We start from the raw sequence: 20654 nt of genomic DNA, 5'->3' as shown, positions 1-20654 counted from the left end.
TTTAAGTGTGCAGCTCAGTGGCGTTAAATACATTCACTTTGCTATGCAGTCCCACTATGCACCTCCAGAATGTTTTTATCTTCCCAAACTGAAACTCTGTCCCCATCAAACGCTCCATCCTCCTTCCCTACCCTCACCCCCACTCCAGGCAACAGCCATTCCAATTTCTGTCTCTGTAGATTGGACTATTCTGGGAACCTCACATAAGTGCAATCATATGCTACCTGTGCTTTTGTGCAAAATGTGGGAGATTTTTTAATGCGTTTATTTTATAATGTTTACTTTTGAGAGAGACCGAGAGACAGAGTGTGAGCAGGGGAGGGGCAGAGAGAGAGAGGGGGACACAGAATCCGAAGCGGGCTCCATCCAGGCTCTGAGCTGTCAGCACAGACCCCGACGCGGGGCTCGAACTCACGGACCGTGAGATCATGACCTGAGCCGAAGTCGGATGTTTCACCGACTAAGCCACCTGGGCACCCCCAAAATCTGTTTGTTTGGTTTTTTTTTAATGTTTATTTATTTTTGAGAGAGAGAGAGCTCACATAAGCAGGGGAGGGGCAGAGAGAGAGGGGAACAGAGGATCTGAAGCAGCGGACTCCGTGCTGACAGCAGGCAGCCCAATGTGGGGCTTGAACTCTTGAACCGGGAGATTATGACCTGAGCCAAAAGTCAGATGCTTAACCGACTGAGCCACCCAGGCACCCAAAATGTGGGTTCTTAGTGGAGAAAATAGAAGTGTTAAAGCACTATCTCTGTCCCGTGCAAAGCCCTTGATCACGGTCCTATTCCAGAAGCACCGGGTCCCAAGCCCCTCAGGGGGTCCACAGGGTCAGAAAGACGTATTATGAAGTTACTTGCTTTCCATGGGCCACGTGAAGTGGGACGTCAAGAAAGACAGGATGAGTGGCAAAGATGACCATCCCACTCTTTTACTAAGGCGCTAAAGAGTTAACAAAGAAGTGAAACATTGCCACTATTCTTGGAAAATTTCTTTCGCTTTGGGAATTTTATTTACCATGAAAAAAATGTGTTATTCATATTAACATGTAGGGGGTTAATTATTTTTCCTCTTGAATTAATAGATGTCTTAATTGTTTTAAACTCTACTATGGCAAATATCAACAGGCATAATCCACGTAAACAAAAACTTTTGAGGACCCTGAATAATTTGCATCCTTTTACAAATGATTCTGAAGCCAGAAGTTCTAAGAATGGCCACATTGGGGCACCTGGGTGGCTCAGTCAGTTAAGCATCTGACTCTTGATTTCAGCTCAGGTCATGATCTCACGGTTCGTGGGATCGAGCCTCATGTCAGACTCTGCATTGACTGCAAGATTCTCTCTCTCCCTCTCTCTCTGCCCCTCTCCTACTCACGCTTGCTCAAGCTCTCTCTCTCAAAATAAATAAACAAACATTTTAAAAACTAAAAGAGGGGCGCCTGGGTGGCTTAGTAGGTTCAGGGTCCAACTTTGGCTCAGGTCATGATCTCACGGTCTGTGAGTTCAAACCCTGCATCAGGGCTCTGTGCTGACAGCTCGGAGCCTGGAGCCTGCTTCCGATTCTGTGTCTCTCTCTCTGTCTGCCCCTCCCCCGCTCGCACTCTGTCTCTGTCTCTGTCTCAAAAATAAATAAACATTAAAAAAAAAAAAAGAATGGTCACATGATGTTAACTTTTCTTATGATGAACGGTGCTTGCATTGGCGTGGACCACGAGAAGCTTTTCTCTGTTTAGATTACCTGTCAAAGTGTAAACGTCTCAGATGTGAGGAACACTTGTCTCCGGGCAGTGTCTCCAATGTCCCCTGATGCGATTATCAAATTCTGCCCACCAGCCGTCTTCACCGCTCGCTCTACCCACCCACGCCCTCGAAAAAAGCCTTTCAAATACTCCAGACCAAAACTCTCCTGATCCTAATTACCTTTTAGTCTTCTTAAGTACCTCCCCACCCATGCATAGCCTGTGAAACTCCTTCCACTTGGTACAATGATGTATAAGGGATAAAAAACTAACAAGCCTTGAGTGTGCTTTACGTTTTTGCCACAGGTAGATGGAAATGCTTACCTGCAGTGACTCAGCGGATAATCTCACAGGTAGGAGGTTATTCGGAGATAATTCTAGGAGACCACCTCTCTGCCATTAAAGGATTGCTGGGCTGGAATAAATCGTATTCATCCATTCATCACCCATCCATCCCTCCATCCTCCCCGCATATATTGAAGGAGAGAGGAGCTTTGTGCTATGCCCAGGGGAAACATCAATACATTCCTTCCCCTGGGGAGCCCACCTTCAAGTGCACACCCTAACAGCAGGTGGTAGTGAGTGCTACGAGGAAAAATAACCAGATACAGACGTAAGGAGGCTGGAAAGGCTTCGGGGCAGGTGACGTACGCGCACAATCGGGTGAAGTCAGGGAGCGGGGCAGGCTACCCGAGATAAAAGTGTTGCCAGGCCTTGAAATAGCAAGGATACCACTGCTGAAAGAGGAAGGTGCCCAGAAGTTTCCAGAAGGAGAACCAAGGCCTCTGGGGTTGCCGTAAAAAATGAGGGAAGAAGGCTAAGCGAGGCCAGGGGTCAGGCCAAGGATTTGGGGTTTTATCCTACGACTGAAAGTCCGTGGAGGGTTTGAACAGGGACCTGGGTAAAATTATCTGCATGTTAAAAAAGAGTTCCAACACCCACGTAGAGATCTGGCCGGGGGAGAGGAGGTTGAACAGGGAGGAAGGGGGACGGGAGGCGATGGCTGCCCTCCGGGGGAAGAGTGGCTTGGCAGAGGGGATAGCAACGGAGGAGACAGGAGGCAATCTGTGTGTGTGTGTGCCCAGAGGTTTTGCAGGAAAAGAGGCAGCAGGCTTGCTCTCCGCTTGGATGAGGAAATGAGTTCTCCCAGGCGGCTGAAGGGTCTGGAGCCTTCAGTGGAGCCGGGGGAAAGCCGTGGCTGGTGCTTTAATCGTCCGCATGTCGAGTTCAGATGTCAGTGAGGCCTGGGTGGCTGCGTGGACACAGCTGGCCTCAGGGGCAGGGCTGGAGGCGGTCCCGATGCAGACAGATGCACTCAGACCTCTGAACCCCAGGGTCCTGTGTTGTCAGAGGTGAGGACTCTGGAAAGGATTCATCGGTTCCTAAAATCCCAACCCAGGGCTGCTGGGGGTTAAAGGGAAAATCCCCCGGGGTTGAGGGTGGCAATCAGTCCCTAGACAAACAAAGATGATGCCTGTCAGGCGCTTAGCTCGAGGACATTTTAATTATCATTCTAATGAGCTTACAGATGCCTGAAAATCTAGGAAGTTTAGGTAACTTCTCACTCTAGAGCAAAGAATCCCTGGTCTGTCAGGATCCGGGGGAGGTCAGGGCTTGGGAATGGGATTCTGAGGGGGAGACCAGAACAGCCACAGGAATTCGGGAGTCTGATGTGTGGGCCAAAGTGATGATGAAATCTCCCTGGGTGACTAAGGGTAAAAAGGGCAGGAAAAAAGTTTTGACTTTTTTTTTCTTCTTTGGTAAGACTTTGTACAAACGCAGAGTGGACATCTTGTCATCCTGCTTCTCTGGTTTTTTCCAGAGTTATCCTAAAATGTAAATCTGATGCCACCATCTGCCCGGATACCTTCAAAGGCCTTCCCTGAACTTCCATCATTGCCCCAAATCCTCGAGACTCAGTACCTCGGGCTCTTGCCCGAACTCCAAATTCGTCCCAGGAGCTGCGGTGCTCCACTGGGACCACTTGGCACCCCAGGGACATTTTGGATTGCCTGAAGACACTTTGGGTGGTTACAAAACCACAACGGGGAGGGGTGCTACTGGCCCCCCGGTGGGCGGGGGCCAGAGCGATGGCCAAGCACCCTCCGTGGGTGGCACAGAAGCGCCGCAACAAAGAATAAAAGGCCAGCAGCCTTTATCCTTTAGTTATCTGTTCAGAAGCTGGCCTCACCCCTCAACTCTGTGCTCCACATTCTTCTGTCTCCTGCTGGTTTCCTTCCATTATTGCAACTGGTCACAATTGGGTTTACCGGTTTTCAGCCCGTCTTCGGCACCCGCCTGGAGGACGTTAGTTAGCTCTAGGAAGGTAGAAGACCAACTTTGGTTCATGGGACACAGATTCCCCCCGCGCCCAGCACCAGCGCGAAGCACTTGGCAAACAAACAAACACACGCGGAATGAATAGAAACAGGCAGAGGGGCGCCTGGGTGGCTCAGTCGGTTAAGCGTCCGACTTCGGCTCAGGTCATGATCTTGTAGTTCGTGGGTTCAAGCCCCGCGTGGGGCTCTGTGCTGACGGCTCGGAGCCTGGAGCGGCTTCGGATTCTGGGTCTCCCCCTCTCTCTGCCCTTCCCCCACTTGCGCTCTCTCAAAAATAAACATTAAAAAAAATTAAAAACAGGCAGAGAGGCCACCAACGTCCTTCACCTCTCCAGATGTGATTTTTTTTTCCCCTTGGAGCCATTAGGTTTTCAGGAGAAAAGCATGCTTTCTTAAGAAAAAATTAAATAAAACCACTGAAGTCAGCCTGCACTACCGTGTATTACATGCTCCTTTTCATCTGAGGGCATCTGAACAGAAATGCACCTCGATCTTTGCAGAAACAATGGAAGGATAAATCAAAAACTAATTTTATGAAATGGTTGCTTTATAGAAGGTTGGGAGCAGGCTGGAACGGATGAAAAGCTAGTGAGCTTCTCTGGCTATATACCTGGTCTCATGGTTTTAAGAAACTGTTTTACATAACGAAACTGTATTTAAAAGGAAAAAAAGACAAAGTAGGATCTCAAGATGGAAAACACTGAACCCAAGAGCGTATGTTGGCAAGCCCACATAAAGAAGCTTGGGCTCCCTCAACCATGCTTGCATTTCTCGAGTGGAATTTACGCAGTAGACAGCAGGGACCACGGAAGACTGGACGGCCGGACCCCACCCCCAAAGTTGCTGATTCAGCGGGTGTGTGAGCCTGAAGGTTGGCATTTCTGGCAACTTCCCAGCGATGATGATTTTGCTAATCTGGGACCACCAGTTGAGAGAACCCACTTACAAACAAGTGAAATTGAACAAGTTTGAAATCTTCCCTTAGAATGTTGGTAATAATATTGGCATCATGACTTCCTTGCTGTATGTAGTAGGGTAAAGCAAGCCATGTGGGTATCGGGAACCCAACTTTTCAGAGAATCCAATATAAAAATCAAAGAAACAAAAGCACTATTTTAATTCTGAGACAGAAACAGCCATATAGAGGCACCTAGTTGGCTATGTTGGTAGAGCATGTGACTCTTCATCTCAAGGTTGTAGTTTGAGTCCCCTCTTTGGCTTAGAAATTGCTTAAAAATAAAATAAGAAAGAAAAGAGGAAGAAAGGGAAAGTGGGAAAGAGGGAAGGAAAGAAAGAGGTTAGAGGGGAAGGGAGGGGAGGGGAGGGCAGGGCAGAAAACAGCAATATAATTCATTCAAGTGTTGTTTTGTTTTACTCTTTAAGAGCATATATATCCTTTCTCTGTTATGAAGGCCCTGGGGTTGAAGCAGCCTACCCCCAAATCACCATTTCTAATTACCATTTCCCAGAAAAGGAACCCAGGGTCCTCAGGTAAGTAACTCTCCAGGTCCGGGTCAGGAAATGGTCAAGGAGAGCTCAGAACGCCTGCCTTAAAACTAAGAAGCCTCCAGGGGCGCCTGGGTGGCGCAGTCGGTTAGGCGTCCGACTTCAGCCAGGTCACGATCTCGCGGTCCGGGAGTTCGAGCCCCGCGTCGGGCTCTGGGCTGATGGCTCAGAGCCTGGAGCCTGTTTCCGATTCTGTGTCTCCCTCTCTCTCTGCCCCTCCCCCGTTCATGCTCTGTCTCTCTCTGTCCCAAAAATAAATAAAACGTTGGAAAAAAAAAAAAAAAAAAAAAAAAACTAAGAAGCCTCCAGAGTGTTGTCCAAAACAGAGCCAACTTGAAGGAGAGACCCTGTCGGCCAGAGACCCCGAAGATTCTGAGCGTCAAAATGATGCCTGCAATTTGCTTACAACTTGTCAAATGTACAATGAGTTCTTAACAAAAAATTCGAAAGTTCATTCACCAGTCTTGTCTGGGACCAGACATTATTCTCAAGGCTGGTTAATGAAGGGGGAGAATCAAGTTTTATTTATCCTTTCTTGTTTAAGCTGTATTTCAAGGTCATCAAATAATCACATGAGGTCTTCTGTCCAATAATAAATGCAGAGGAAATGACAGAACTTTAAAAAAAAAAAAAAAATCACCTTTGGTAACATCCCTAATGTTCATCAGTGGCTGCTAAAACCCAAAGGAGAAAGGTTGATGGGGAACTTTATTACGGCTGGTTAGTCTGACACCTGAACCCACTGATCAAACTGCACTACAGGTTGGAAAACCAAATATTGTACATGTCCAGAAGTGATGCAATTGGGAGCACACAGACCCCTGCTCCCCAAAACTGAGCTCAAATCTACTTTAAACCCCTAGATTTAATTCACCAGTTTATAGGAGATAGACTGGAAAAACAGGTCAGATGAAACCACAAATATGCAACAAACCCTAAGAAGGTGCCAACTTCTACAGGACGAATGACCCAGCCTCTTCACTAAAGTGTCCTCTAAGGTGTGTGTGGCGGGAGATGTGAATTAAAACAGGCTTTAAAAAAAAAAAAAAAAACGATCTTCTAGGGGTGCCTGGGTGGCTCAGTCGGTTAAGGGTCCAACTTCAGCTCAGGTCATGATCTCGAGGTCCGTGAGTTCGAGCCCCGCGTCGGGCTCTGTGCTGACAGCTCAGAACCTGGAGCTTGTTTCCGGTTCTGTGTCTCCCTCTCTGACCCTCCCCCGTTCACGCTCTGTCTCTCTCTGTCTCAAAAATAAATAAACGTTAAAAAAAAAATTTTAATAAAATAAAATAAATAAAAATAAATAAATAAATAAATAACGATCTTCTAAACTAAGTGGATCTTGTTTGGGTCTTGATCACAACTCAACTGACCAAATCTAAGACGACACTTTTGCAAGGCTGTGTGGACATCGTGGTTGGTTACGTGTGACCATGAAAGCCCTTATCCGTTAGGGACTCACAGTGAAGGGTTGTAGGGATGAAACTAAATCGTGTCTGAGACTCGCTTTAAAATACTCGGGGGAGAAAAAAATGCTGCTGGCGAGGGTGAGGATTCATTACACGAACCCCTCTACTAAACTGCAGGCTTAAAGTTGTATTTCTAAAAAGTTAAAAGCAGAAACGAGGGACGCAATAAAGACCCAAACCAAGACTGCAAAACACCAAATCTATATTTACATCCACATATAATAACATAACTTTAAGCTGAAATATATCATAAATAAAACAAGTAATGTCTACTGTTTGACAAGTATCAACAATTAAAATAAATCAAACTGGAATGAAATAAATACATAAACAAAAATCCAACGGATTGTACCTCTATTATATGTACTGTTGTCTCAAAGGAAAAAAAAAACATACAAAACCAGTAGTATCCCAATAGTTAATACTGATGGACAAAAAAAAAAAAAAAAAAAAATTGGAGGACAAGGGCTGTGGAAAAAAGGACATTTTTATGTATTCAGAAATTGAGAAATGTGGTTAGAAAAGAGAAATCTGAAAGCCCCCCAAATTTCAGCATGACATGAATTGACTTGTTTTCAAATAGATTTGGTGATTTTTTTTTTTTAAATACAGGTTTAAATTTCAGCCCTCTATTATCTCGTATCCCCTTTTAAAGATTTACATTTATAGTCACAGCGAGCTTTCTGTAACACTCATTGGATTAGGCAAAGATCAAGTCAATCATCTTGCAAATGTGTTAAATCTTCAAAAATAGGCTATAAAAGTGCAAAACTATGAAAACAAAAATCTAGATTATGTACATATGGCTCAGCTTGTGAACAGGAAAAATGGTGGATAGTGTACTAGTCTCTCCTGATACAAAGCACTTCACTACAAGGCCAACAGACCAATCAGGTCCCCCTTTCCCACGGGAGTTAAGACTTCTCGGTCAAGTACGCTTCGTGTTGCATAATGAAACAAAACAAAAAAAATCAGGATTCTTGTAGGACTTTACTCTCGCTCTAATGCAGAAGGGCAGGGCAAGAAAACTTAACAGTGCAAATTTATTTTTGAAACAGTTTTCTTAATAAAATACCTTGTGGTTGCTAAACCCACGTACTGCTGAATAAACTCAGCCACGGACAGCACGTGGAAGGGAACAAAAGTCTAAAACATCTAGTAGTAAGCCAGCTGGTGGCCGTCCTCACTTTAAAACCCAAACTACATCTGGTTGCTCAACACAACCAAAACTGGGAAGACAACTGAGGTCAAGAACCAGATCGCACCCTCCCCATTACCAGAAGGCTCGGCAGGCAGTTCCTTATTCAGAATCAACGTGTCTACAATTAACTCGTGTACGTCCACGGTTAACCCAAAGGCCAGGCACACCAGGACTTCCAGATACAAACCTAAAATTTACCCAAACGCTTTCACGTCCTTTAAAACTGCTCCCAATATATGAAATTCACGTGTGTAATTCAGCATTTCAGGTTTTTTACATACCAATTCAAGCGAAAGCCAAAAAAAACCCTGAATTTTCCAACAAAAGTGACGAACTTGATAGAAAGTAAGTAACTCCACATAGAATTTGGTATGTTTACTGGATATGGGGCTGTCCTGAAGAGGACAGACGCACTTCTCTGTAGACACGCCCGCTTAAAAACCCTACGGGGCACAGGCTGCTCTCAGAAAAGGGTCGCAGATCGGGACTCTTCCTCAGTTGACAGACTGAAACTTGCAATGAAAGGGCACCGAATTCAGAATGGCTGACCTCAGTATATGCAGCACATAGTCACAGAGGGTCGATACTTCCGTTCACAATTTTGTTAAGACGACGCACTGAGGAGGATTTAACATAATACAAATCATCGGGAATTTTTTTTTTTTTTAAACATACATTTTCCATGAAAGAACACAAACAGCAGGAGCTGCTCATGGGGATGAGCTACAGGAGAGAGAAAGGGGACGCACAGTATCTGAACAAGCAGGTTTCGAACTTACGTATGTACAGAGTTACCTGAGGTGCAAGCGTTCGTTATAGACTCTCCCCCCCCCGCCCCCCCACCCGGATGGTTTGTGTTCAGCAGCGCTCAAGTATGCAAAAGACTCCTTATTTGGTCAACTCTAAAAAAAATATTATTCAGGGACAAAATAGAGATTTGCAGTCTCCATTTGTGTACAACCCAACTGTTCCAACTATGGTTTTTATTGCTATTTGGTACAAAAGTTAACAGAACAACTTTACAAAACCGTAGTGTTCCTGGTATGTTACATGCACGGCACGGTCACAGCTTATTTCACGAGCTTCCGCCATCTGCCTTCTCAAAGGATGGACTCACTCAATTTCATGGACAGAACACACATCCATCGGGTCCTAGGGGGGGAAAAGGTTCAAGAGAGCGGATCAAGATAAAACTGAAAACAGCTCGGGAAAATCTTTTTCCTTTTAATAAAGAAGTGTAATAAACAGAACCAAAGGGATCTAGAAATGCACGGAGTTCCCCTTAAGCTCAAATGTTGCAACGAAGGGGCGCCTGGCTGGCTCAGTGGGTGGAGCATGTGACTCGATCTCCCGGTTGTGAGTTCGAGCCTCACGATGGGGGTGGAGGTTAACAAATTAAACCTTAAAAAAAAAATCGTTGCAATGAAAGTACCAGGACTCTACACAACGCTGCGCCACCCCAGAGAATACTACTATATTCTGAACAGTGATTTAACGAAGAGGATTTCACCAAGACAGCATTTGCATCAGTTACACGAAGCCTGGCAAAGGCCACCACAAGAAACCGAAAGGTGATAACATTATCTGTTCAGCCAACATCTAACGGGTTTGATCAGTGATGGTCCCAGCAGCGGGCGAGGCAGTGAACAAAGCAATCTCCTCTCAAGCGGAGCTAGCAGTGAACTGGGGCACACAGGTAAGAGGGGCAGACGTGGGGGTGAACTGCACAAGCAAGGGGCAGCGGCCAGGGAAGTCCCTGGTTCCCGGCAGACGTCCTGAGGAAATGATGTTAACTGGTCCCGCGTATCAGAGAGAGGTCATCTGGCACCCAGAATGCAGAAGGACGTTCCAGGCAGAGGAAATGCAAGCAGAGATGCTCAGAGGTTACAGAAAGAGGCCGGGGCGGGACCAACAGGACAGTGGCATCCTCTGTGACTGACAGACTGTGCCCCTACAGTGCAAGTAACCTGTTACAAATTAGCTGTGCCTTATGATCCATCAACAATTTGTTTCGTTTTCATGGAGAGGAGGCTGAATCCCGCTCCTGCGACAACACTTCCTTCTCCTTCTACTTTCACTAAGTGAGGGGAGAAAGGAGCATAGACCTGCATCAGCCCGATGGGCCCCACATGCAAACAAGAGGGAGACATCCTGCCACGGGACCGGGAGGACATGGTGGGCGTTAGACAAGAAAAGTGTTTCTGGGAGAGAACTCAAATCTGTCCATAAACCCAGCTCTTGTCATTCAATTTATTGGTAAATGAGGTCTAGAGTAACTTGTGCGGACATCAGGCCCTGTGGCCAAACTCGGAATTAACTCAACGGAATTAACACAACTCTGAGGGTCCCGCTGGAGTCTTCTGCATATCTACAGTTAGATACATTCGCCATGTGAACCACATTGTCAAAATGCACCTCCGCGCTCCTGTCCCGCTCCCCTCCCTGAACAGATAAGGATGCACCGAGGTTTTGAACAAGCTCTTAAGCATGAGGGTTGGGGCCCAGGCTTTGGGTCATGCTAGGACAGAACTAAGAGTGGGATGCGACCCAAGTCTCGGTACCCTCATCCGTAAAGGGTGCACAGGAACTCCCAACCCAGCAACCATTTTCTGTAAAGAGCCAGAATGTAAATGTAAATATTCTCAGCTTTGCAGGCCATGCGCTCTCTGTCACAACTACCACTCTGCTGATGTGGCTCAGAAGCCATCAGCTATATGGAAAGGCATGGACACAACTGTGTGCCAGTAAAACTTTGCAGATAAAAGCAGGTGGAGGTTTGCTAATCCCTGGCCTAATGTCCCCCCCCCCCCCCCCCGCATGTGGGAAGGATTAAATGAGGTCATGATTATAAAAACACTTCCAGGCTGAGCACGAAATAAATGCTTACTAAATTCCAGTCGGTACTATTGTTATTAGTTACCATCATCATGGATATCCGGAGACCCTGAGCACTGGAGGTCTTAAGAACACTTTAAAAATCAAAAATAATTTTACTTTATATTCTACTGAATGAACTAGATGGTTTATTTTCAATTAACTAAAATCAAGAGATCATATATGCTTACCTTTCTTACCCGAAACAGGAAATCAAGTTTTTTTATCATTTGGTCGATAATGTGCATTCCCAATAAAATTCTCATAGTTTCTCTTCTGTAGCATGCTGCTAGATAAGTGTTGATATGACACAGGCCTTTTTCCTGATTGTAGAAAAAAAAAAAAAAGCGCACAAAAGCACATTACAACTGAAATGGTTTTAAGTGCCTCGAGGACATTTGCTAGCACAAAATTTTAAATCACTGAAGCTAAAATTATCTGAGTGCCATGTGGTCATTAGTAAGAATGACATTAGTAACTGTAAGTAAGCTACAATCTCGGGTTTCGGCACCAGAGTGGGGGGGGAATAAAGCCCAAAACAATGGTGGTAGACGTTATCTTAAACCTACATGCATCATGAACCATAACTGTGGGGAAGAGGAGAAAAAATACTGATGTTTGAAAAGAGGCTTTCACTTGCAACACAGAGCCCTACTCTTCAAGTAAAGGCAAAGTTTTGACTCACGTCCGTTTTAACAACCGATAGGGAGAAAAATAGACACTTCTAATCAAAAGGCTGTAAAAATTAGTATTTCATTCATCACAGGATTTAGAAAATTCACTGGAGTGTGTAAAAGCAATTGTTTTACAATTTGCTATCCCTACCATATCAATTGGCATCAAGCTATCCTTGATAAGAGTATTGTCGCCACACAGAACCCTTAATTTGAAATTAATACAAACTGAGAGGTTTGAAAATGGATTTCTCTTTGGGGCTGCACAGACCAGCAGGGCTTATATCGGACAAAGGAAGTGGTTTAATTAAGTCGGCCTCATGGGACAGCTCCCCGGTACACACTGATCGACCTCTTCACCTGCACAGGTAAAGCGCCACAGGCCTCTAAGGGAAAGAGGCCGGAAGGAGGCAGGGGTTTTGAAAACACTTCCATGGGGAGAACTCCAAAGTCATCTTCGACTTTTAACAATTTACCCACAGGGAAGGTCCCTTCCTTCTTCCTTACGGATGTCTTATGGAAATATATGATGGGTATGAAACAAATTAACTCTATTGATTCTACCAACACTGTAACCGCTGAAATGGCATTCTAACGTTTGCTTTCTGTGGGGTCAGGCCATATGATGCATAGAGCCTCTTTTATGTGAAACGTTATCTACTGCTTAAATGTTTATGCTGTGTTGATAATATTACATTGACGCATGACCCTGTACTGTATATTGTGTGCCTAGTATGTGAAGGGATTACAAGATGTATATGACTTGCTAACCTTGTGGCATTCAGAGTTTCCAAAAGATGAAGAAAGACCAAATCTAAATAAAACACTTCATCATTTAAGAAAAAAAACTGTCCATATGGGAAACGGGTGAGGCTTTTAAAATGCGCTGAATATTTAACAAAAAACGGTCTGATTCTAGAGTCCTAGCATCCAAAGAATGTCCACTGAGGTTCTCATACTTTCTGCTCCTGGTGGAAGACGCATGCTCCTAGGGGGCTCACAGCGCATCTGTCACCGGCTAGTGGGGACACTGCCCACCCACACACCACTCATACCCGCGAAGGGACAGACTGGGCTGGGCTCTAAAGGGCTTCAGCATGAAGGGTGGGGAGCCAGCACTGCCCAGGGCGCCCCGGACCTCACTAGCATTGTGAGCTGGCTGTGGGCGGGGAGTGTGGCCTTCGGCCTGGAGGGCGTGGGCCCCCGGTCTGTCCATCCCCCCCACCCCTGACCCTCAGCAGCCCCCAGGCCCAGGGCCCACCCCATCCTCCACTCCCGCGGCCTAGGGTCGGTACCCCCCTCCACCTTCCCCAGCGAGCCCAGGGCCTATTATCCACCCCTCCGCTGGCCTCCCCTTGGGGGGGAGGGGGAGGGCAGGGCCTCTTCCCCCGCCCCCCCCCCCAGCCTCCCCTTCGGCGGCGGGCCCAGGGCCTGTCCGCAGCCCCCCAACCGCAGCCGCAGCCTCACCTTCCCGGGGGTGACCCAGAGCATCCACGCACCCCTCCCCCAGCCTCACCTTCGGCGGCGGGCCCGCAGGCGAAGAGCGTCGCGGGCGCGGCGCGCGGCTTGGGCGGCAGCGCGGCGGGCGGCGGGCACACGCACTCGGCGGGCAGCAGCGACTGCAGGCCGCGCACCACGTGGTACTTGGGCAGCTCGAAGGCCCGGCGGAAGGTGGGCGCGGGCGGCTCGGCGTCGGGCCGCGGCCGCTTGGGCAGCGGCTCTCCGGGCTCGGCGGGGCGGCCGCTCGGGGGGTCGCGGCCCCGCGGCGCCCAGGGACGCTCCGCGCAGCCGTTGGCGGCGGCGGTGGCGGCAGGACCGGGCGGGGCGGGGCCGGCGGGCGCCCTGGCCTTGGCCTCGGGCCTCCGGCCCCTCTCTGGGTTGGCGGCGTCTGCCGGCGGCCGGGCGACCCCCTGCGTCCCGCCGGGCTGCGGCTGCGGCTGGTGCGGCGGCCGCGGCGCCTTCAGGTTGCTGGGCGCTAAAGTGCTGGGGTCGAGCCCCGGGGGCGGAGGGGGCCTGGCGGGCGCGGCGGGGCCCGGCTTCCCCCGGTCGCGGTCCCGGTCGGCCGGCGCGGCCTTGGCGGGCGGCGCGGGCGCGGGCCTGGCCTTGGGCTTGGGGAAGTGCGCCAGCGGGGCCACGTCCTTCCCCAGCAGCGCGGGCGGGCAGCCGGTGCGCCGGCTTCGCAGCAGAGACTTGCTCCTGCAGTTTTTGTGGATGTCGGGGTTGTACTTATGCTCCAGTCGCTGGTGCATCATCAAAACCTCGGGATAAAAGGTCTTGAAGGTACAAAATGGGCAGGTGATCCCTGGGATTAAACTTTTGCTCAGAGAAATGGCCGGGCAGCCGTGTAGCGCCCCGAGGGACAGGTTCAGAGGCTTCTCCTGGCAGTCCGCGCCGGCCTTGTGCTTGCCCTCGGCTGCCGTCGCCGTCCCCGCGTGCTTCTCCCGGTGACCGACCTCGGCCGCATGGGCCGCGCCTCCGGGGACCCCCACCTCTGTTCTACACGTGGGTTCCTGCGCCTGAGGGTCACCCGCCGCTCTCTTGGGTAACGCATCCAAATAGGCGGGGGCAGGAGTTTTGCAGACTCTATCAGTACTGTCATCGGTTGCATTTTTATTGAAATCCTGAGTATCTTTGTGAACTGGTGGGAGGACAGTGCTGCCCAGAACATTCGGAAAGGCAGAGGCCATCCCCTTAAGTTGCTTTGCAGGTGGGCTGCCTTTAACATCTTTGGCACCATCAAAAAATCTTTTCAAATTTTTGGTTTGCGCACTGTCGGGGGTAAGTAGTGCATCTTCGGGCTCCTGGTTTTTCCCGTCGTTCTTGACTTCCGCGGCAACATCAATCTGTTTGTCCTTGTGATGTCTCTCCAGGTGATACCGCAGAGAGGTCTTCTGGGCTGCAGCATAGTCACAGAATTCACATTTGTATGGTTTTTCACCTAAAACAACAAATGTCACTGTATTACACGAGTTTATGGAAAGCGTCAAACCAGATCTTTGGAAACTAGAATCATCTAAGAGAGAATGTAGGGTCTTTCCTTTTCCTTTCTCCCTGCTGACCTTCGTATCTGGGGTTTCTCCCCAGCTGCTTGCTTCATCACCCTCACTCCACTGAGTATTTGAAAATGTGAATAGCGTCTTAAATAGTGCACCTTAAACTTACTTGATCTTAAGCCTCGTAAACCATTATGGTACAGCTGCTTCTACAATCTCAAGGCAATTCTAAACATATTCTCGTTTCATCCCAAATCATAAAAACCAATACCAAAAAAAGCTGTGGCATTAAAACATACTAAAGATAAAGAGCAAGTTGTAATAAGATGAGAGGCTACAATAGTCAGAAAGTAAATAAACTAAGTTCAAAATCAGGAACAGCTCGAGTTACAAAATGACACTAACAGACTGCCATTAGCACACTACACGTTGACTCAAACTATTCTCCAAGGATCTAACAGAATAGTTGAACAACAATATTAAAAAAAGAAACACAAAGAACCGCATCATAATTGTTTAAGCCAGTAAGAATTAAAGATCTAGGAAGCTCCTTACCTGTGTGCGTTCTGAGATGAATATTGAGGTAATAATTTGAACGGAAAAACTTCCCACAGTAACTACATTCTCTTGAGGACGTAAGATGCTTTATTTTTCCTCCATCATCATTTTTATCTTGAAGCAGAAACAAAAATATTTATGTAAGAAGACAGCTCGAGTACATGAGTAAGACAAGTGGGCTTTAAGTATTTTTGATGGAAGCATTTTTGGAAAAGCATAAAATAGCTTTTATATATTAGTGCTGGGGTAAACCAGAAACGGTAGGAACATACCAAACACTGTTTGGAGGTCATCTGAAGTCTTGCAAGCTTTTTAACATGCGTGCCTTTTTTCTTTTGTTTTGTTTTGTTTTTTGTTTCCTGAGTACAGCCAACTTAGTGGATCGTTAAAAGAGTCCGTTCCTCATTTGCCTCAATCACAGGAAAGATCACTTAACAGACTGACATGCATGGGCAACTTTCTGTTCTCCCAACACATCTGCGACATGCCTGCTGGACCTACACTCGCTGGCTGCAATAACCAGCTTCTTCAGAGTAACTGATTTAGAAAACTGAGCCAATATGAATTGCCAGTTTTCCCAACCAGACAGAAGGCGATCCTAAGATCAGGCCAGCTACCACTAGAGGGTAGCAAGCACAACCTAATCTTCACAGAAAATAAAAGGTTTGGCATTGGGTCAAACACCTTGTTTGTCAAAATTTAGCATGTTTTGGAAAGCAAACCGTATCATTCGCCAGCACTCATGTGGACAAGATATACCTGAGACCAATCAGAATCTGTCCCCAAGTGACAATGGGTTAAACTTGAAACTTCAAACTCTACACTGACCAGGAGAATATATCTCTGCTACAAGAGAGTAAAGGTCTGCCGGGGACGCTCATTTAAAGGGTTATTGTATTTAAACTCCAGCCCTCCAAAAGACCGTTCGACTTGCTCCAGTTAAGATACCCACTCTCACAAAACTGAGTGTCAAGAGTTCTAGATCAACCTCCTCTTACTACACACACTACACAATGAGGACAAGAGAAGTGAAGTCATCTCTTAAAATTGAGCATCACTAAACTGGCCATTTTGCCTTGAAAACCGAACTCCAACCTTTGAAAGGCCTCCGTTCCCTGCTCCTTCCTCACTCTGCATTTTGGACTGTATATATTTGGTTTACAGATTTACAAAGCAGTTTATAAGCAAACCTTGGGCAGCCTCCAGTACGACAGAGACCAGATTGCATGATTCCCCCTCAACTCCCCGAGGAAAATGTATCCAGCTCTAAACATTCTCAAACAGCAGGAACAAGCACTGATGGAAAAAGATGTCATGAAGACTTAAAGAATTACACGAATAACCACTGTTAAACCTATTTTCAAGTAGAACAAATATAAAAATAAAATGTTTACTTTGTCTTTTGATCTTCTTTAAAGTAAATCTAAAAGAAAGCCAGGTTGATGGTAAAAAAAACAGTAAGCCAAATGGAAACCACCCCCGTCATGATACAAATTAAGGAGAATCAATTCTCTCGACACAGAATGCCTAGCTTTGTCTTCCAATCACACCCACCTAGCCAAGTCTGAACTTTACTGCAATTTCCTACTCCCAAGTATGCATCAGAATTTGTTATGTTGCATCATACCCAAAAAGTTATGAAATGCCTCTCTTTTAACAAAGGACACGAAATGCCCACATATACCTGGTTCCTGCTCCTTGGGCATCACCTCTGAGTTTTAAAGAACTGCAAACTTTTTTTTACCAATAGGCTGTTGAAATGATCCTTGGGAGGTGGAAGACAAGGGTTGAGGAACCAAATTTTGCAAACAGAAATCAGGGCAAAGAAATGTTAAGCAACCTGTAATCCGCCACAAAACAATGCAGTGGGAGAACCCGCCTCCAGGCAAGTCGCGGCGCTCCCAGCGATTATCATGGGGCATTCTATCTGCCCAGCCACCAAGATTTCCACCCGGTTCTCCGGCCCACACCACCCACACCACCCGCTGGCAGAATGTGACTGGCCATTTCATTTCTTTCAGGGCAGCTGGCGGACCTAATTATCTCCCCATTTACTACTACATGCCCCTGAGAATGGGACCCACGCTAACAGGGACCACTATAAAGATAGAGGTCTGTGTTCAAGGCCTTCTTTATGATGTCATTAAGACACCATAATGTGCTTTCGAGATTCCCGAAGGCTGTAGTATGCTAAGTGCTAGGTTTCCTTGTGTCCCATCCAAGTCCAACCATTCTAAATACTCCAGAGGAACTAACAGCTTGTTCTCACATCCATCACGTGACCAGAAAAAGAACCAGGGCACTGGTTTGGGGAGGATCATCTGGTCAAACTCATCTTGGGTCTCACACTCGAGTTCTGACTAGCCAGCCATCAAGTTACAGTGAAAGGCGGCAGCGGCTGAAACCAAAGACCACTTTTGTGAATGATCATGTTTCTCTAAGACTAATTCACGTTCCCATCACTCGGCTGCTGAAGACGCAGGGGTTCTTTTAACTGTCTTCCAGCAGGAGAGTCCTTTATTCAAACCAAATCTTACTTAATGGATATGCCAAGTCTCTGGTTTAAGCGCAGATGGGCAAGGCTTGAAGCACACGGGTGGGATCTCTCTGCCTTAGATATAATGTCCACTGGGCCTCAAGACACAATGTGTCAGTGACAGCTTCTGTCTCCTATAAAAGCCATTAGGACACTGAAAACCTGAGCAGCGAGATTCCTTTAAAACATCTTTGGTGCGTTTGCGTTCCCTCTATTTTGAGCACAAATGGACTTAGTTCCTGAGCTAACCGTTAACGAACACTAGTCCCCCCAGACATGAGAGGAGAGGGTACCAGGTAGCCCCAAACTCTCTCAGTACCCTTGCTCTGGCTGATCATCATTCCCAGTGCCTTTCGTGACCCTAGAAAACCATCTGGAATAAATGCATGAGGGCTGGGTACTGAAGGAAGGGGAAGTCTGTTGTATCGAAGGATACCTTGTTTTTGTAGATGAGATCAGGTTGGCCGGAAGAACGGAGCAAAGCCCAGGGTCTCTCAACCCTGACCTCACGGGACACTGGGACCACACAATGACTTGCTGGGGGGGGGGGGGGGGGGGCGGGGCGTGCTGGGCACGGGAGGACACTCGGCGGCATCCCTGGCCTCTACCCACCGGACGCCAGCAGCACAACACGAACACAGTTGTGACACCCAAAAAGACCTCTAGACACTACCAGGTTCCGCTGGGGGCAAAACTGCCCCAGTTAAGATAATATGCGTCGCTTGTTAGCCAGATATTAAAAAAAAAAAAAAAAAAAAAAAATCACACAGTTTTCAGAACAGGAAGAAAGCTTGAGAAAAATCAAAGCCCTGAGAGGTTAGGTGAACTTACAACGAGGAGGGTACCAGAAGAGCCTGGACCCAAACCCCGGCTCTCCGACCCTGACCTGCCAGCGCTGTCCGGGGCTGGAGGCGGAGGAAGGACAGCACGCAACGGAGCGCCTCACTTACCCAAATGGAGCCCTTCCGGAAGTCCGTCCTCAGACCCATCTTCAGAACCGCCTTCTCGATCGACGGCTCCATTCTCGTCCAGGGCGGTGGTTAGGTCCGGAGAACACGTCCTAGGCTGCCTTCCGTCCACGGACATGGTTGGCGATTCGGCGTCGGCCCTCCGATCCTTCTTGTGGACCCTCGAGTGCAAGACCAGCTGGTGGTAGGTCCGGAAGGCTTTGCCACACTCAGAGCAGTGCGTCGGCTTCTCTTTGTTCCCGGACAGCTTTGGGTCGGCTTCCACGGAAGGCACTTCACCGCCGGAGGGTCTGGGCTTCTCCTTGTCCTGGGAGAGGCCCGCGCAGCCGCTTTTGCTGGGCTTGGGCTTTCCAGAACCTTCGGAATGGCTTTTTCCGGCGTTCCAAATCTCTCCGAGCTCTTCTTTTTCGGAACACGAATCATCGTTGTCGGTGCTGCCCTCCTGCCCTGGCTGCTCCTTCACTTCTCGGCAGACGGCGACTTTTCCTTTGGTGGCCAGCTGCCAGGCCTGATAGGTGGTGAACGGATCGAGCTGAGGTATCCATTTGGTGGGCTTCTTCCCGGTCTCGGGGTGCGATTTGGGCCTCAAGTTCAAGAACTGCAGGAACTCTTCCCCCGGAGCTGGCATCCCCCCCTGCGGAGAGTCTGTCTGTGTGCCTCCGCTGCCGGAAGCAGTGTCTTTGGTGTGCATCTTCCTGTGATCGATCAGACTTTCCTTATTTGGAAACAGGAAGCCACAAACCATGCAGATTTTGTAAGGAGAGGAGATGCTCTCGGCCACGTGCTCCTGAACCACCTCGTTGATGGTGGCGGGGCTCTCGGCGCCCGGCTGCAGTTTGCTCTTGGCCCCCGCTTTGCCGGTGTGTGTCCGCATGTGGTTCTTAAGGAACCAGGGCTCCTTGAACCTCCGTCCGCACACATGACAGCCGTAAGTGAAGGAGTCCTTATGCTTCTTCATGTGGATCTCGACGTCGAAAGCGACTCTGAACGTCTGCCCGCACACTTCACAGCTGAACTCTTCGTTTTCTTTGCAGCTCTTGTCCTTTGGAGGCTCCGTTCTCACCTGAGTCTTGTCCAGAGGACTCAGGTACTCCGCTTCCACACGCAAAACGGCCGGCTCGCAAAGGATAGGCCGATGTTGCATCAGGACGTGTTTATTAAGGTCTTCTGAATGCGTGAAGGTCTGATTGCAGAACATGCAGTCCAAGGGCATATATCCTTCGATCTGGATTATATTTTTCTCTTGCGTAGCTCGGAAAGGAACGGTGGTGGTCCCTTTTATGGACACGGCATCATCTATCTCCATCTGGGTACCAAGAGAATTGCCAATAACTTCTGGTCCATCCATATACACCAGCAGGGACTGAGTTGGCATGTTTCCTGGCACTTTAGGATTGTATACAAAATAAGAATCCGGTGGAGGGATTTCTGGAACTGGAATAAGGCCACTTGTAAGACTTGTCACTCACGCCCCCAGCAGCCCTGGACTTAAAACGAGAACAAGTATTTGTTACAAAAGTTCAAAAGCAAAGTATATATTCCTGTAGCTTCTTATCTTCAGAAGTCTTAGGAAGCTCGGTGGCAGAGCCAACCACTGGTTCTTTGCACAAACAAGGCAGACAGACTCCCCAGCGCTTTGATTCAAATATGAGTCAGCACGGAGCGTTCATTCTCTTTGTCTCCATTGAGTGAGTGATTCAATTGAGCAAGAAGTCAATCTCAGCAACCTGGAGACCAGGGATTTCCAAAACCTAGAGGGGGAAAAACAAAAACCAAAAACCACAGAAATGGTTAGTTGGC

General features: G+C 47.8%; 1 protein-coding gene across 7 annotated transcripts in view; it reads right to left on the bottom strand.

The window, feature by feature from the left end:
- Positions 1–7232: 7232 nt before the first annotated feature.
- ZNF217 (zinc finger protein 217) overlaps positions 7233–20654 on the bottom strand; it is a 38584-nt gene continuing 25162 nt past the window's right edge. For all 7 annotated transcript variants that reach the window (XM_030309374.1, XM_030309376.1, XM_030309372.1 and 4 more), the window contains 5 exons: positions 18837–20605; positions 15348–15464; positions 13316–14737; positions 11317–11448; positions 7233–9403 (listed from right to left, as the gene is read on the bottom strand). In XM_030309374.1, coding sequence (XP_030165234.1) covers positions 11339–11448; positions 13316–14737; positions 15348–15464; positions 18837–20229 — 3042 coding nt within the window. In that variant the 5' untranslated portion in view covers positions 20230–20605 and the 3' untranslated portion in view covers positions 7233–9403; positions 11317–11338. The remainder of the gene's footprint in view (positions 9404–11316; positions 11449–13315; positions 14738–15347; positions 15465–18836; positions 20606–20654) is intronic.

Source organism: Lynx canadensis, chromosome A3 (assembly GCF_007474595.2).
Source record: "Lynx canadensis isolate LIC74 chromosome A3, mLynCan4.pri.v2, whole genome shotgun sequence".
Taxonomy (NCBI): domain Eukaryota; kingdom Metazoa; phylum Chordata; class Mammalia; order Carnivora; family Felidae; genus Lynx; species Lynx canadensis.
This window is presented reverse-complemented; position numbering and strand designations above follow the sequence as displayed.